General features: G+C 46.7%; 1 protein-coding gene across 3 annotated transcripts in view; it reads right to left on the reverse strand.

Annotated features, from left to right (window-relative positions):
- TMEM245 (transmembrane protein 245) overlaps positions 1–18,681 on the reverse strand; it is a 97,605-nt gene that overhangs the window by 30,801 nt on the left and 48,123 nt on the right. For all 3 annotated transcript variants that reach the window (XM_056116996.1, XM_056116995.1, XM_056116997.1), the window contains 5 exons: positions 18,381–18,471; positions 11,527–11,625; positions 9,750–9,881; positions 2,567–2,689; positions 2,247–2,392 (listed from right to left, as the gene is read on the reverse strand). In XM_056116996.1, coding sequence (XP_055972971.1) covers positions 2,247–2,392; positions 2,567–2,689; positions 9,750–9,881; positions 11,527–11,625; positions 18,381–18,471 — 591 coding nt within the window. The remainder of the gene's footprint in view (positions 1–2,246; positions 2,393–2,566; positions 2,690–9,749; positions 9,882–11,526; positions 11,626–18,380; positions 18,472–18,681) is intronic.

Raw genomic sequence — 18,681 nt, forward strand, 5'->3', positions numbered from 1 at the left:
AGAGGGTGTGAGGTACTTGACACCAACACCTGAGGGCTTGACACCTGGGGGCATAAGAACTTTTTTTTTCCCTCTTTGGGTCACACCCAGTGATGCGCAGGGGTTACTCCTGGCTCTGCACTCAAGAATCACTGGTAGTGCTGGGGAGCCATATGGGATGCCTGAGATCGAACCCGGGTCAGCCACGTGCAAGGCAAACATGCTCCCCACTGTACTATCACTCCGGCCCCAGGCATAAGAACTTTTATTTATAATCCCTCTTTGCTTGTTGGAGGGAGCCACGTCTGGTGGTGCTTGTGAACTACCTGTCGTGTGATGCTGGGTAACCTTGTTCTCAGAACTGAACCCTGGGCCCTGCCTTCAAAGCAGGCACTCCAAACTTTTGCGTCATTTCCCCAGATCTTTTTGGGTTTTTTGAGTCTTATTTTTGTGCCACACCTGGCAATACTCGGGGACTACTCCTGGCTCTACACTCAGGAATCACTCCAGGTGGTGCTCAGGGGATCCTATAAGATAACGGGGATCGAACCAGGTTCGGCCACATACAAGGCAAACACTCTGCCTGCTGTACTATCTCTCCAACCCATCTCCCCCAGATCTTTTTAATCCTACTTCATGACAGATCAAGGAAGCAAGATGAAGACTTTTCTGGAGTTCCTTTGTAAATGCTTAGATTCAATGATGCCCAATTCAAGTACTGCTGAATAAAGACAATTAGGATCTTTAAGAAAACCAAAACAAAACAAAAAACACCTTCATACACTCTTGCTAGTAAGAAAACGGGGGTGGGGATGTAAGAACCAACATTTCCAGAGAGATTACATGTTCAGGGGACGAATGCTACTTGAACATAACTGGGGTTTGCAAAAATCAAAGTGATATCCTTACCAGCTGCTACATGAATACAGTGAAAAAAAAAAAAAACAACCAAAAAACAAGTGAAGAGCAGCTGGGCAGGATTACTGGATAATTCAAGAGACTTGTGGGAGACGAGTTACAAGCAGTGGTATTTTCAAAATGCATGTGAAAACAGAACAGACCAGCCCAAGATTTTCAACTCCAAAGGAGTTTACGATCATCTGGCACATGAATTATCTGAAAAGAAACGGGGGTCAGGGAGAGCACGCAAAGGGTCAGAGTGCATGCCTGGCGGCAGGAGTCCCCAGGGCTAGGCTCCGCCAGCACTACACGATCACATCCCTCTGCCTGCCTCCATAAAGGAACATAGTGAACAGCATGAGGGTCTCATATGAGCAGCTGCTCTCCAGTAGTAAAACTGTATTAATATCAATGAGTTAGGAGCAATGAGGGACAGGGTGGAGCGAAGAACCCAGACAGAGACAGGCGTGGACGACAAAAGCCCCCTGCCCCTGAGCGATGACACAGAGGAAAAGGGGGCCGGCACCCAGTGATGCGGACAGAGCATCGGGGTGGGGGGTGGGGAGATGAAGGTGAACAACTGTCATATTCAGAAACCAGGTCTGCCATCCACGGGCCACAGAGGACATGACAGAAGTTTCTGGCCAGAACCTGTGGGTGCGCAGAGCACCCCTGACCTGAAACTGAACAGACTTGACATATGCAGTGGACAGTCGACTTCCCGCGGAGGGCACGGGCCCCACTAGAGACAGGAAGGAAGGGGAGATTCCGCAGAGGAGGAGGGGGCTGCTGAGGAGTGAAGGCCGTGTGTGTGTGTGTGTGTGTGTGTGTGTGTGTGTGTGTGTGCGTACGCGCGCATGCTTGCACGCACGCGTGTGTGTGTGTGTGTCTCCGTGTCTCTGTGTGGTACAAAGCAAGCAAGGTGCTGATATGGGGACTTGTGGGTGGGAAGCTGGCGGTCGTCTGCACTCCCACTTTGGAAAGCACAGGCTCCGCCGTGTGCAACTGCCTTGAGTATCGCTTTTCTTTTTTGTTCCTTGTCAAGATTCGCGTTGCTCATTAATATCCTCGAGAGGAAATGAATGTTTCTTTTCTTTTCTGTTTTTGAGCCCTTCCCAATGGTGCTGGGGCGGGGAAACGCTATGGGCTGCCGGGGATCAAACCCAGGATGTGGACAGAGCATCGGGGTGGGGGGTGGCGAGCCAGACAAGGACCCGACCCACTGTCCTATGGCTCCCAACGTCCGCCCACATTTTTTTCTTCTTTTTAACGCCAAGGTCCATCACTAGCTGCAGCTGAGCGACACGAGGAAGCTGGCTCTGCCTGAGGAGGACGGGGCATGAAGACAGCACCAGTCTCCGTCCTACCTGATCGCTTCTTCCACAGACTGGCCGATAATATTAGAAGAGGGACCTGGCTGGGAGAGCGGGGTCAGGCTGATGACCCACTTCACGGGCTTGTAGTACTCATCGCTGGAACTTAACAGGTAGAACAGCGTGGTCAGGAAAATGATCTGCAAGACAAAGGACAGGATCTCAAAAAAAAACAAACAAACTCGCACTGAGCACTGAGTGGAAAGAAACGTCCAAAGGCGCCATGAGGAGGCGCTGGGGCGTGGAGGCGACAGGTGGTGGAGGTGGGGTGGGAGGGAACGCCAACGGACACGCGCTGGTGTGTTCTAATGTACCAGAGACAGCACGAAATTCAGAAGGGCGGTCCCGCTGTAGAAGAGGATGGTCAGCAGCGTGGTGACGGTGGTGAAGAGCAGGCTCACGTTCCGGCTCATGACGATCCACAGAGACTCAAGGATCTGACCAGGGGGCAAAGCACAACATCAGAACGGCCACCTGGGAAAGAGGTTTCCGCAGCGAGCTAGAGTTGGGTTAAGGGGGCATTTTAGGACCATAGACTGCCAAGGCCAGGGATGGATGAGTAGGACCTCATGGTCATGGAAAGTAGGATTGAGCTATTCCCAGTAGTACTGGGCATCCACTAAGCCCGTGCCCGCTTCATCTTGCTTCAGACCACTGTGGCCCCCACCCACAGGGAACCCTACCTCGATGGGGCCCTACCTCATCAATTACCTCAGGGGGTTTCATTGGGGGAGTGGGAGGGCTTACTCCTGGCTCTGTACTCCTGGCAGTGCTTGGGGGGACTATATGGGATGCCAGGGATCAAACCTGGGTTGGCCGCATGCAGAGCAATCACCTTCCCAGCTATATACTCAATCCAGCCCTTCACCAATGTCTTCAGAATTAAATCATTTAGGAAGAAGATGGGGGCCTATGAAACTGGATTTCAACAGTAAGAAACTCGAAAGCAGAAGGTTTATCCTACACTTATCTTCCCAGTATCTTGCCTCGTTGAGTGTACTATCTATCATACAAACAGCATCTTTGATATATTTTTGGTAAGGCAAATAAGATTTCAAAAAAAAAAAACACACGAAACTTTGAGAAGGAAAAATCAAACCTCTCCATTATGACAATACATATATATAATATAATGCTAAGTTTCAAAACGAGAATAGAGGCTAGGCCCCAGTTCAGTCCCCTGGATCTACATGAACCCTTCCTGAGAACTGCCAGGTGGCCAGCTGAAGACCTGAGGTCACTGAGTGATTCTGGCTATGACCTTGGAGACTCCAGACCAAGCACTGCTGGACTGGGCCTGGTGCTCCCTGCCACCCCAAGGCCTGAACAGCACTAGATCATGAGCCCTGGAACTGAACCACCTGTTGGCCAAAACTACCCGACAGCACACCCTGCTCAGGCCCAGAGTCACAGCACCACTTGTGAGGCCACGCTACAAAAAAAGGAACCAGGCATGGAACCAAGAAGATAGCACAGAGGGTCAGAGCACAGGCTTCATAGCCAGATGCCCAGTTTCCACCCTCATTACTGCACAGTCCTGCGAGCAATCAAGCCAGGAGGACACACAAGCGTCACTGAGTGTGACCCAAGTACCAAAGAGGGGAAAAAAGAAAAAGCAGGAAGAAAATTTTTACAGAGAGCATGATAACTAGGAAAATATGGTTAGCATTATATTTTGAAGGTTTAAAATATATGTGTTAGATATTATTAAAGGCAGGTAGATAGGAGGGAGGGCATCGATGCTGTTTCCATTTCTTATCTCTTCATGAGCTTCAACTGCCTTAAGACAGGGTTCAATCGTATCTTCCCAACAGGAGTAGCCCTCTACTGCATTAAAAAGTGGAAACAAGGGGCTGGAGCGATAGTACATCGGGTAGGGCATTTGCCTTGCACGCAGCTGACCTGGTTTCAATTCCCAGTATCCCATATGATCCCCTGAGCATTGCCAGGAGTAATTCTTGAGTAATTCCAGGAGTAAACCCTGTGCGTCACCGGGTGTGACCCAAAAAGCCAAAAAAAAAAAAAAAATCATGGAAGCAAAATTATCTTGAAAACCTTACCCTATGGCTTTTGAAATGCTCTATTCAACCATGCCATGAGGGAAGCAATAAACTTGTAACCTTCCTCATATGACAGAGAGGGAAACTGAAGCTCAGAGACTTTTCAGAACCTCAAAGCCCAAGAATATGAAACCCAAGGGGTATGGTGCCACCAGAAGGTCAATCCGTACCTGTGAGGCGAGGGCATTATGGTGCCTTCAGACTTCTAGATACCCCAAAATTGCTGCTGTGCCTTTGGCCAGACCCCAACAACTTGGGACCAAGTTTACCAAGAAAGTAAACAGCCAAAAGTTAGGTATGTGGGAGACACACCCACAAACCACCTCCAGTTCAGCTATATAACTGGAGGAAGGGCTTCTCTGGTTCCTGATCAAACTGCTTGATGACCATGACCCCAGGCTCAGGAACAGACCTTGGAACCCAGTGGCTTTTGGCAGAAATGCGTACGGACCTTGCAGTAGGTTACTGGCACTGGGCCATCCCAGGGGGGAAGAGTGCTGTCCCTCCGTCTGCTCCCTGTTGGCGGCTCGGTGGCTACCATTCTCCAGAGGCCATTGGACAGTCATGTTTGGGTCCACAGTGACAAGACACGTGGGGCCTCATAGGATGGGGGTGGAGCCAGCCCTTCCCCCCCGCCCAACAAGACCCCAAGTCATCGCCCATAAACGGCCTCTCTGGCTCCTGATCAAGTGGCTTAACGGCCATGATCCCAGAGACTCAGAAACAAATCTCGGAACCCAGCAGGTGTTGGCAGAAATCCCTCCAGATTTAATTGTTAAAACTTCGGAATTTCAAAATCACGCAGCCACTACTGTGGCCTCACGACATCATATATTTTTCATAACCAGCAATAGAAAACAATTTGTCTAACGTTGCCTTTTCGGCAGATCTAAGTGTTGGGGGAAAATTCCAAATAATAATGGTGGGTCTGGGGTCGAAATATTGAATGTAATCAAAGTACAGAGAGAGGGATGTGGAAATCATCTGCCCCACAGGTAAGGGGAGGGTGTGGGATGAGGGATATACTGGGGTTTTTGGTGGTAGAAAATGGGCACCGGTGAAGGGACGGGTGTTTCATCATTGTATGATTGAGACTTAAACTCGAAAGCTTTGTGGCTGCTCTCAAGGTGATTCAATAAATAAATTTATAAAAAAAAAAATGTAAGGTGGAGTTCATGCCCAATTCAATCAGCTTAATCAATGGCTGAATAATCAGCAATACTCCTACATAAAAAAAAAAAAAGAATTCGAAACCAAATGAGAAGAACTAGAGCTGGGATCAGAAGTCATGTCTGGGGCTAGAGTGATAGCACAGCGGGTAGGACATTTGCCTTGTACACGGCCCAACCTGGGTCCAATTCCCAGCATCCTACGTGGTCCCCTGAGCATGGCCAGGAGTAATTCCTGAGTGCATGAACCAGGAGTAACCCCTGTGCATCGCTGGGTGTGACCCAAAAAGAAAAAAAAAATCCCCCAAAAGAAGGCAAGTCTTTTATTTTGGTGTCCTTTCCAAAATAGTAGTTCTCAATGGACTCTATTGATCTAGTGTCAGATCTAACTCTTACTGATTTAACTCTTATTGTAACTCTTATTGATGTAAAGGCAAATAATTCCATTTGCCTTTGCCTTTGTGTGTAATAAGCTATAAGAAGTAAGTTTGTTTGTGCATGCTGGGTTGGTGGATGAGCAACGGAGGATACTGGTGGAGGGCCAGTCATATTGGTTTTGGAACATTTAATGCCTGAAATAACTGTATTACGAACAACTTGGTAAATCATGGTATTATAGAATCTTTAAAAAAATTTTAAATGGTAGTTCTGTTTCTGCTGTGCATTCTGATTGTGCCATCTGGTCTATGAAAGGTCTGTCCACGCCTTTCCTACCTCAAATGTGTCGTTACAAAGGCTTATTTTGTTGTCTGTGGTATTTCTTGCCGACCTCAGCTCAGCCTTCCTAAGAGAACTTTGACAGGCTAGATTCATTTACAAAAACTTCTTACATAAAAATCTTGAAAATGCTTCACAATGCCTACAAAAACATGCATGATTAATTGCTTGACCTTGTGGGATTAAGAAATGAATGAACAATACCAGTGATTCTAAGAAACAAACCAACAATGCCCGAACTTGTGATTCTAACAGGCATTCTTTGGGGACTTTGGTTGTTTTGGAATTTTTATCAAAAAAAAAAATTTTTTTTTAAAGTTTCTTTGGGTCATACTGAAACGCGTCATGGCCACTGTTAAGAAATTAGCTGCTACATTCACTGTAATCTCTCATTTCATGTGATCTTTCTGTGTCAGCAAGGAAGATAAGAAAGGATGGTTCAAAATATAAAAGCAATTGGATTCTACAAGCAGAAGGGCAAAAGAAAATTTAATCAAGGGTCATTTCTGAAAGATTCTTAAAATTAGTACTTTTATATGATAGGTGACGATATAAAAAGAAATGTAACTTTTTTATATGAATAATACTTGAGAGATTTACAGCAATCAGCAAACCCACACCCACATGAGTGCATATTATAAAAACACAAGCGTAAAAGATGCATTTTGAGAAAAACAGAGACATAGTATAGGGGTTAAGGTGCATCCTGCACATGGTCAACCCTAATTCAACCTCATATAAGTCCCCAAGCATCATCATGTGTGATCCCTGGGCAGAGAGCTGGGAGAAAGCCCTGAGCAGCACTGGGTCTAGCTCAATCACCATAAACTCCAAACGGAAACAAAAAAGAATCCATACTGAGCCAAAACAGACCAATGGACTTCTAATAGAATACAGAAAGTTCACAGATGATTCCAAATTCCACACTACAACTAAACCTGAACATGGTCATCTGCTGAGTTTTGTACAGCATCAAAGAACAGACACAACTGTTTGAGGTCACCAAAAGATTCCTCTCTTCCAAATGTTTATCTAGTGAGACAAGACTTTCCTCAGATACTTTAATCAAAGTTATGCATTCCAACAGATGCAAAACAAAGCGGATAGGCAAATCCAGACACTAAACAGATTTGCAAAAATAGGAGGGAAAGCATTCTTCTGACTACATCATTTTTCGTTGGGACAGGGGCAGGAATGGCTACTTCCCCAGAAGCAGAAAGCACATTATTTATTTATTTATTTGCTTTTTTTAGCTCACACCCAGCTATGTACAGGGGTTACTCCTGGCTCTGCACTCGGGCATTACACTTGGCAGTGCTGGGGAACCATATGGGATGCTAGGAACTGAACCGGGTTGGTCGCGTGCAAGGCAAACGCCCTACCTACTATGCTATTGCTCAAGGCCCAGAAAGCATATTTTTTATGTGAAATGCTCATTTGTAATTTTTTTTTAATTTCTTAGTTTTAAACTTCGAATACCGTAAACATCGACAGATTATAACCCCTATAAAAAAACCACTCTTTGGCGGTCTCAGACAAAAAGTTTAACTGGAATAGAGAAAACAGAGAGATTATGGAAAACATAAAACCAGGCTAGGGAGAGAGCTGGAGGAGCTGGAGCACATGCCAGGCATGCAGAAGCCCAGCTTCAATCCCTGGCACCACACAGTCCCTCAAACACTCCCAGGTGTGGTCCTGGTGACACCCAGGATCCCTCAGGGGGCCCCAGAAGTGCCCAGACCACTACACAGCTGGGTCCCAGCACTGACCCAACAAGCCAGCACAGTTAGGCTCAGTTTGAATCAAAAAAGCCCCCAAATTCCCTCAGCACTGCCCCTAAATATAGTAAAATACTAAAATATAAAATCTAAAAATTCTTGGGGCTGGAGCGATAGCACAGCGGGTAGGGCGTTTGCCTTGCACACAGCCAACATGGCTGACACAGGTTCGATTCCCAGCACCCCATATGGTCCCCTGGGCACCGCCAGGAGCAATTCCTGAGTGCATGAGCCAGGAGTAACCCCTGAGCATCGCCGGGTGTGACCCAAAAAGAAAAAGAAATTTAAAAATCCCCCAGCCAAGAGACCTGAATGTCTGGATCTAATATGAGTTCCCTGTAGGTCTGTTATTTCTACCAAGAAGAAGGGGGAGGTAATCAAAGAAGTAGACAAGAACCATCCCCCACTCCCCCAGGGAAAGTGAAAGCAAGCACTGAGGGACCCATATAAAGTAGTCGCCTCTTCATCTTCCACCACAGGAAGCCAAAAGATAATATCCCAAAGGCGAAAATCCAGAAAGAGCAGTCTAAGTATTATTTCAGAAATAGAAAAGTAATGAAAGCAAAGAGATTTGACAGCTCCTTTTAAGCACTGCTATCTTAAAGATCTTAAAGCACTTTTTTAAAACCTCTTTAAAAACTCATCTATTGTTTTTGCTAAAAACTGAAGTTAAAAACCCTAAGACTCCAGAGGCCAGAGAGAGAATTCAATGGATGGAGCCCATGCTCTACATGTCGGAAGATCCAAGGTTCCATCCCTCGCACCCTGCTGTACTGAGTACTGTCAGGAGGAAATGACCCCTGTGTACAGAGCCAGGAGTAGTCCCCAAGCACAGCCAAGGTGGCCCAGTAACAAAACAGAACCAAACCTACCACTGCAAACCTCACTTCTGTGAACTTGATGAAAAGTCACAAGTCTATAGACAAAGTCTTCCCATCTCTCTGAAGCCACATGCTGAGACACCTCGCACCAGAGCAACAGGATGAAGTGGGGTGATGAGAGCTTATTAAGGCTTGTCAAGGCTTCCAGCTCTTTCCTACTGCCTCCAGAGATGGGGGAATGCCTGGGAGGAGGGGGGTGGTGGGAACCTCACGGTGACAAGTTTATGGGTGAGTGCGTGAACATTTGGTCTCTTTCCTCCACTGGTGCCAAAGGATTTGCCCACCTCACAGGCCGTTAAGTTTCCTCTGGGATGGTGTAGTCGGGGGGGAGGGGGGGCACTTTGGTCCATGGTCCATTCTGACCCAGAAACCCAAATCTGAGAACCACAGTGTGGCTGAGCACCCCGCAGCAACACTCTTCAAGCATGTAAGAGGCACGATGTTCTCACCCACCTGGAATTCTCCCATCTGACAATGCAGTGGTACCAAGAATGGGGGCACCCGGGGCAGACAAATGGCCTACAAGGCTGAGCACATGCTGGTCACGCGGGAGGCCCAGGATCAATCCTCTGCACTGCACAGTGCCAAGTACAGAATCACAAATAGGCCCTGAGCACTGCCAGATGTGGCCCCCAGAAAAAGACAGAAAAGAACGGGGTTACCAAAAGGCTGTGACATGTATAGAGAAATCTTGGGATGAGCTTTACTGTTTGTATTTTTTTTTTTTGGTCCATACCCGGCCACACTCAGGGGCATTCCCAGGTGCTCAGGGAACCAGGCAGAGCTGGGAACTGAACCTGGGCCGCCCGCATGAAAACGCACACACCGGGACGAATCTCCACCCATCGGTGGGTCTGCGTTTCGGAGTCCCGTGGAACCCTGAGTCTCTCACCGAAAGAAACGTCTCGATATTCTCGTGAACGAAGGACGCGACGTCTTGCCAGTCCAGGATGTCCCCGAGCCAGCTGTTCTGCCGGCTGATGTGCAGCTTATGTCCTTTGTGCCTTCCCGAATGGGTCACGTTCTAGGGAATAAAAGAGACAGATCCACTGGTGCCCCGCTGGAAGTACTCCGAGGTGAAAGGCTGGGCTGGGGAGATGGCTCACATGCTTTGCATGCAGGAGACCAGGAGTCCAGGGCTTGATTCCTGGCCCTGCATGGCAGGAGAGTCCTCCAAAACAAACACACAAAAAGTGAAAGACTAAATTATTTAAGACGACAAACTTCTTCTCTCCCTTATTATTGTGCTGCACCCAGCAATGCTCAGGGCTGACTCTACAGCACGACCTAGCCTACACCGAAGAATCCCTTCCTGTTGCTATGCAGCATCTAGCTAAGAATCTGGTGGTGGTGAACAGTGGACTTACAAAGCACATGACGCTCAAGAACAAATATGCCACATCCAAGCATGCTAAGATCAGCACTCTGACACAGCTGAATTGAGCACTAGTTCAAGATCTAGCCAAGGCTGTGGCGAAGGTGTAACCTGTGAACTTGGACACTCCGAGTACTGTATCTGCAAATAAAATTGGCACCGTGTGCTATTTGTACATATATGTTTCATTACTTCTAATCAAGCCTGTCATCCTTTTTACTTAGACCTTAACTCATGGCTATTTCCTAGGGTAATTTAAAAAGCTGTTTGAACAGTATGGAGGCGTTTGGGGGCGTATAAAAGATGGTTTCAATTTGCCTGGGGACTTACACTAACATGTGAATAATTGTTACTTTTGTGCTTGGCTCTTGTTCTGTTAATGCTGGCAGTACCCAGGGAACCTTATGGGGTGCAGGGGCTGGAAGGCAGATGGGCCACGTGTAATGCAAGTGCCCTACCTGTTGTTCTGTAACTCTGGCCCCAGGAGAAAAAAAGTCCCTCTCTACCGAAATCTGTTCAATCCAAGGGCTAGAGGCGAGGGAGAGAGAGACCTGAGGGGCTAGAGCCACTTGCTTCACATACAAAAGCCACAGGTTTGACCCAGGACGCTACATGGAGTGGTCAAGCACTGCGAGGAGTGGCCCCTGAGCACTACTCCAGGAGTAGCCCCCAAGCACTACTGATCCCAAAACAAAACAAAAATAAATCTTTACTGTCCAGAACATTGGCCATTAGCCACATGTGGCTAACTCCAAAAACTGTCATGAGCTGTTAGTGTCAAGTACATGATTCCACAGACCTCATGCCAAAAAAATCACTGTATCACTGTCATCCCATTGTTCATCGATCTGCTCGAGCGGGCACCAGTAACGTCTCCATTCCTCCCAGCCCTGAGATTTTTAGCAGCCTCCTCTTACTCGTCTTTTCCCAACAATTGGAGGCTCTTTCAGGGTCAGGGGAATGAGACCCGCTATTGTTACTGTAACAATGCCAAAACATACACACATGACATGTCTCACTAAAAATTCTTCCTAGGGTCAGCTAGAGAGATAGTATGGTGGGTCGGGCACTTGCCTTGCACGTAGCTGACCCTCGGGGGAGTGGCAGGTTCTGCCGTTGAGGTCAACCACCAACGCAACTTGCCATGCTGTATCCTAAAGTCGCAGAACTTTAAGCTTGCAAAGTTCAATGAATGAAATCCCAATATTAGTAAGAATCTGATGGGGTCAATGAGCTTATAAAAGGAGGAGGACTTTATTGTTTACATCTGAAAGCATCAGCTACGGCGGCTTACCTTTACAAACCATGAATGGTATAGTCTGTCCCAAAGTTCGAGTACTTGCTTTTCGATTACAGCAGTGTTGTTCATCTTATCTCCAAGGATTTTATGAAGCTGGGAGAAACAGACACAACCTGGTTTAATCTTTTAGACAACTACCCAGTACAGTTAAAAGATGCTGGACTTTTCCATGTGTTCCAAATCAATCTAAAATGGTCCAGGCTGTTTAAATGATCTCCTGTCACACTGTTTTCTCTGGAACTCTCTACTCCTCAATAGTCTGAGTGAATTTCCTTCTTTTCTCTTTTCTTTTTCTCTGGTTGAGGGGAGGGTGTTCTGAAGTAGTACTTGGGGGGGGGGGGGGGCTGGAGAATACCTCCAGAGATCCTCATTTAGCCAGCTGGGCCACAGTTCAGCAATGTTGGTCACCAGAGTCACATCCTGCAGTGCCCAGGGAAGGGGAAGGACGAGATGTGAGGCTGAGGACTGTGCTCAGGTCTCACACATGCAAGGAACACACCTGAGCCCTTGGAGATACCCCCAGCCTGCCTTCATCTTGGTGTTTCGTTTGTTTTTCCTCCTGTCTCTATTCCTGGGTCTCAGACACTCCTTTAAGTGATATGGCAATGGTACAAATGAAGCCCTAATTACAAATAGATCTAACCATATCTGTCCAGAGAAAACCTTTCCCAGGTGACTGCAGGTAAGCGTTACATGGGTCATATTATGATTACAGGGATCATGCCATATTGATCACTCTGTAAAAATTATCACAGAACTATAAGTGAAAATTCAGAGTCTTGCCTATGAACACAAGTATTCCCCTGAGCTTGCTAAAAGCTGTGACCAGACAGGCTTCAGGGCTGCCGAGACTCGAGTACACCCAGAGCAGGCCACCTTATGCTATGTGCCCTTCCTGTGAGAGTCGGATGGCAACATGAAAGAAAATCCCACAGCGAATCGGGGCCCCACGCCCTTCACACAAGTGCTCCCATTCCCACCCACCCCTATCTTCTCTGCAACTCCCTGCTTACACCGATAGCTTATAATTATTAAACTTTCTTTTGCCTCCTAAGCATTCCACCTTTAGCCTTCACCTTCATGGCTAGCAGCTTTGTATGAATTCATGAAGCTTTGGGGAAGTGGAGAGGGCCATGGGCACAGGAGCCCAGCTGCAGAGCTGTCTGGGGCCCCAAGAGTTCAGGGGCCCCCAGCGTGAAACTGGGGATGTTCTGGGGGGTTATATGATGCTGGGGATCAGAGTGGGGACCTTGTGCATGCAAGGTCTGTGCCCCAGGGCTCTGAAGCTATCGCCTTAGCCCACGTCCCTTAGTACTTTAATTAAAATCCTATCGGAAAAGGCAACTGGGATAGAGAAGGGACCACTACATGAACGATGCTTGGAGGGCTGGCTCAGGATGGGAGATGCGTGCAGAAAGTAGACTACAGGACAAACATGATGGCCACTTACTACCTGTATTGCAAACCAGAACACCCAAAAGGAGCACTGTCTGTAGCACTGTCCCCCGTTGTTCATTGATTTGCTCGAGCGGGCCCACTAACATCTCCATTGTGAGACTTGTTGCTACTGTGTTTGGCATATCGAATATGCCACGGGGAGCTTACCAGGCTCTACTGTGCGGGCGGGATACTCTTGGTAGCCTGCCAGGCTCTCCGAGAGGGAAGGAGGAATCGGACCCAGATCAGCCGCATGCAAGGCAAATGCCCTACCTGCTGTGCTATCGCTCCAGCCCACCCAAAAGGAGATAGAGAGTAAATGGGAACGCGTCGGCCACAGAGTCGGGGGGTGGGGGATGGGGGGGTGTCGGAAGGGATACTGAGAACATTGCTGGCAGAGAATGGGCTCTGGCGGAGGAATGGCTACTCAGTCATTGTATGAAACATAATCACAAAAGTTAGTAAGTCTGTAACTGTATCTCACAGTGATTCATTTAAAAAAATTAAAAATGAAATTAAAAAAAATCATATCGCTTTACCATGGGTTTAGGGTAGACTATCCCATGCCAGGGTTGGAGAATCACGTCCAGGTATGCGGGTGCACCCAACCGCACCCAGCCCCACGAGCTCACATCAGACTGAGCCACACTAACGAGACCCCCTTCCCTTCCTCTCATACCTTTTACGTCTTTCCTAGAGTCTGAGCAATATAGTCATGTGTGATGTATGAGTTAATTTGCTTTGTTTATTTATATTTGCACCCCAGAGAAAATAACTGTTACCTTTACCTTTCCACCTCATTTCACTTAGTTTAATCATCTCAAGTTCCTTTCATGTTACCATTAGATGCGCGTTTCATCTTTTTTAACAGAGGAGTAAAAGACTACTGATTTTATTTATTTACACCACAAAGTCATTATCCAGCCATCCATGAACGGGATTTAGATTGTAGCGCATCAAGTTTTGGTATTACATAATCATTACCCACTCAGAGGCTACACGGGTTCTAAGTTTGAACTTTTACAAATAACACGGCAATGAATCTCCTTATATTCATTTTTCTTTTTTTTATCGCTAACAGTAAAACAATATGTACAGGAAGCAAAAGAAATGGGCATCTTTAAGCTCCTCTCTTCATTGCTAAACTCTCCTGTACAAGAATTATGCAAATTAGTACTTTATAAACACTGTATAAATGAACCAATTTTCACAAACCTTATGAACTGATGTTTAATTTTAAATGTAAAAACTGAATCATACTTTGCTTTTTTAGTGATAAGTGAGAGCCTTTTTCCAGGTGGGCTTACACTGTGAAGTTCCTTTGTATAGCTCACACATACCTTTATACCTTTTACCCACTAGACACTCGCCTTAGGCATGCCTGAACCAACTTTTTCTTGGGTGCGGGAGAGGGTTTGGACCTGGCTCTGTGTTTAGAAATCACTTCCAGCGGTATTCAGAGAACCATACACAGTGCTGAGATTGAGCTAAGATCCAGTCATGAAAAACACCTCAGTCTCCGCACCAATTTTTAAAACATATAGATATATACATATATGATTCATTCCCTGCACAGCTGATTCATTCATACACCAAACCAAAATGAATAAACAGAAGGAAAGTTATTATTTTTACCTAACATTTTCTTCTTTCTAAGTTGTAAACGGCTTTCACCGGCATTATGTGACCTCTACCCTAACACCAAAGATGTGTTTCCCACTTGACATCTTGAGCGGGGGCCAGAATGACAGCACAGCGGGTAGGGCAACTGCCTTGCATACGGCTGACTCCGGTTTGATCCCTGTCATTAGCCATGGTCCCCAGAGCCCACAAGGAATGAAGCCTAAAGTGCAGAGCCAGGAGTTAGCCCGAAACACTGCTGGGTGTGACCCCCAAAACAAAACAAACCGAAATCTTGATCATAAGTTTCCCCTAACTTGAAATTTTCTTCTGTAACAGACAAGGCAGGCCGGGAAACAGAGCGAGGAGGAGGAGGGGGCATGCATGGTGTGAGGTGTGCTTCTGGCACCCATCACCCCTGTCAAGCAGCACCGCCCTGCCAGGCCTCAGGTCAAACCGTCAGCACCCCCGGTTCCCATCGTGGAAGTGGCCCTCACACTCCTGAATACCAACTGGGGAGAACAACAAAAACAAAGCAATTTAAAGTTCCTTTCTTCAGCGACCCAAATTCCCATCCTTTACCCTTTTCCTGCCTAAGTTATAAAATGCAAAATAAAAGCATCTCCCCAGAGAGAGAAACCAAGAATCGTGGGGCCAGAGAGGGGCACATGTGTAAGCACTGCCAGGGAAGGAGTGAATCCCAGCAAGGACCCCAGAAGGCGTGTCCCCAACCCTCATCGCTGAAACACCCTCATCACAAAAACATCATCTTCAACAGAGAGTGGAGGGATGGGGGAGAGGGAGAGGGAGAGAGAGAGGGAGAGAGAAAGGGAAAATGCAAGAAGGGAGAGGGAGAGAGGCAGAGAGTGAGGTAAAGGGAAGAAAAGGGCGAGGGTGAGAAGGAGAGAGGGAGAGAAGTAGAGAGGGAGAGAGAAAGCCAGGGAAAGGGAGACGGAGAGGGAAAGGGAGGGAGGCAGAGAGAGACAGAGACAGAGACAGAGACAGAGAGACAGAGAGAGAGAGAGGCCCAGGGCTGGGTGGGTGAGCTCTGCAAGCACAGGGCAGGGCACAAGCACCACGGGATCAGAACATGAGGGGGAAACACGACTGAAGATTGCAGGACTCCCATACTAGGAATGATCCCTGACAGCAGAGCCCCAAGTAAGCCCTGGGCACTGCCAAGTGTAGCCCCAAAACAAAACAGAACAAAACCAAACAAAAAGTGTGCAACCCCCAGCAAGTAGGACAACCAAGAAGCACATCTCAACACATATTCATGGCAGATGCCAGATGTTTTTTCTTTTCTAATGCAAAAAAAGTGGTGTGCAGAGGGATGGGGAGGGGGGCCTGAGAGACAGTACAGGGGTAAGGTGAACCAACCCAGGTTTAATCCCCAGCACTCCATATAGTCCCACCAGGAGTAATCCCTGAGCAGAGCCAGGTGGAAGCCCTGAGCACTGCTGGACGTGGCCCAGAAAAAATTAAAAAATATACTCTTTGGGGTATGGTGCCACCAGCAGGTCAACCTGTACCTGCGGGGCGAGTCCATCAGCAGCCTGATGATGCCTTCAGGCTTCCTGATACCCCAAAATTGCTGCTGTGCCTTTGGCTGGACCCTACAACTTGGGGACAAGTTTACCAAGAAATTCAATGGCCAAAAGTTAGGTATGTGGGAGTGACACCCACAAACCACCTCCAGCTCAGCTCTATAAGCTCATATTGGCCTTATTTCAGAGACTCATATATAAATCTCGAAAGAGATCAAAAGTCTGCAATTAATCTCAAACCCACACAGAGCTGAACAGACCGGGGTAAATCAGAGCAGGGAGGGTTGGCCCAGGGCTCGCCCAAGCAGAGCTTCTGGCAGTCACTTGCTTCCACAGTCCAAAATCACAGCCATACCACCAGTCTGACTCCATCGTCTCAGGACAGACCTCAGCAAGACATAATCTGCTGAAAATTCGGGCCTGCAGATTTTGTTACTGAAATCTCCAGGCTTCAACTCCCTGTACTTCAGAAGCCTAGGTAATTACATCCACACCCCAAAGCTGCCACCCAATTGAAAAGCTACTCCAGCCTTACCGTCCCAGTAAAAATACCGAATACCCTGAACAAACACCATGATCTCTTAGCACCTGTATTGCAAACCATAACGCACAAAAGAAAAAGGAGAGAGAGCGAGTCTCCTATAAAGGGAGACTGGGGGTGAGGGGGAAACATGGGGACATTGGTGATAGGAGACATACACTGGTGGGGGGATGGTGCTGGATCATTGTATGACTGAAACCCAATTATGAACAGCTCTGTAATGGTCTAACTCACAGATATTCAATCAATTAAAAAATTGTGGCGAGAAAGAGACACTCCTCACTGTTGGTGGGAATGTCGACTGGTTCAGCCCTTCTGGAAAACAGTATGGATGATGCTCAAAAAATTAGAAATTGAGCTCCCATTTGACCCAGCAATACCACTCCTGGGAATATATCCCAGAGAGGCAAAAATGTATAGTCGAAGTGACATCTGCACTTGTTTGTTCATTGCAGCACTCTTTACAATAGCCAGAAACTGGAAGAAACCTGAATGCCCAAGAACAGATGACTGGTTAAAGAAACTTTGGTACATCTACACAATGGAGTACTATGTAGCTCTTAGAAAAGATGAAGTCATGAAATTTACATACAAGTGGTATAACATGGAAAGTATCATGCTAAGTGAAATGAGTCAGAAAGAGAGGGACAGACATAGAAAGATTGCATTTATCTGGGGGATATAAAGTAACAAAATATAAGATTAATACCCAAGAATAGCTGAGATCAGCACCAGGAGGATTACTCCATAGCTTAGCGGCCAGCCGGGCATTCTAGAGGAAAGGACAGCTCAGAAAGAGAAGGGAGCACCAAATAAAGGGTGTTTGGAGGATCCTCCCAGGAGGGGAGATGCATGTCGAAAGTGGACTATGGACTGAACATGTTTGCCACTCAATGCCTCTTTTGCAGACCACAACACCCAAAAGGAGAGAGAGAACACAGGGGATTGCCCTGCCACGGAGGCAGGGGGGGACGGGGGGATGGGGGTGGGGGGGGACATTATCCATGGTGGTGGAAAATGGGCACTGGTGGAGGGATGGGTATCTGATCATTGTATAATCGAAACCCAAGCACAAAAAATTGTAAATCTACAACTGTACCTCATGGTGTTTCACTAATAAAAACAAAATTTAAAAAAAAATTTTTTTTGAAAAAGGTAATGTGGAGTTTATGCCCAATTCAGTCATCTTAATCAATGGCTGAATAAATAGCAGTACTCCTACATTAAATTAAAAAAAAACACTCTTGATGATCTAAGATCTATCATTCCTGCAAGATTTATCTCAACCGTGGCATTAAAGCACTTAGCCCCATTCCGGGTACAGACTTCTAGTATGCTAGAGCAGAAGAGCAAAGAAGCCAAACTGGTCTTGAATCTGAAACTACATTCTGCAATTATCACATTACGTGACACCAGAAATATACTAAGCCTGCTGAGTTGGTCTCAGGCTGCGAGAGGTTTTTTTAAGTTCAGATAAAATAAATTGGAAACTGCCAAGCATGGTTACAAATGGACAGTAGCACTTAATCTGCACAAATTGTTTTCTCTTCCTAACGCTTTTATTTGACTGCCCTACTTCACTGGTTAATCTGTCCTAACACACAAATCATCAGATCTATCCTAAAGAAGAAGCAAATGACCAATACTCAAACTGCTCAGGCTACTAGTACTATTCAATACGATTATCCAGGAGTTTTCATTACCTTGTGGGTTATCCATTCTCGTCCATACTGATAAACATTATTAGCCGCGGAATTGAGAGCTCTTTGGACTACTTGGGCTTCAGGAAGCCAACTAATTTGAAATAGAGAGAGAGAAAATTAAAACAAGTACACTTTTAGAGCAATGCACCAATGACTCTTCAACTTGATCTATTTTAACCATGCAGCAACTGCCAGCTGTCTGAGCCGTCAGCACACATGCCAACCAACCAAGTGCAGGATACCTGGAGTTTCCAGTCAGCCCATCAAATTCTCACATTATGGACTTCCCTTCAAGCCTCAC

This window comes from Sorex fumeus, unplaced genomic scaffold (genome assembly GCF_029834395.1).
Source record: "Sorex fumeus unplaced genomic scaffold, SorFum_2.1 ptg000034l, whole genome shotgun sequence".
Lineage (NCBI taxonomy): Eukaryota > Metazoa > Chordata > Mammalia > Eulipotyphla > Soricidae > Sorex > Sorex fumeus.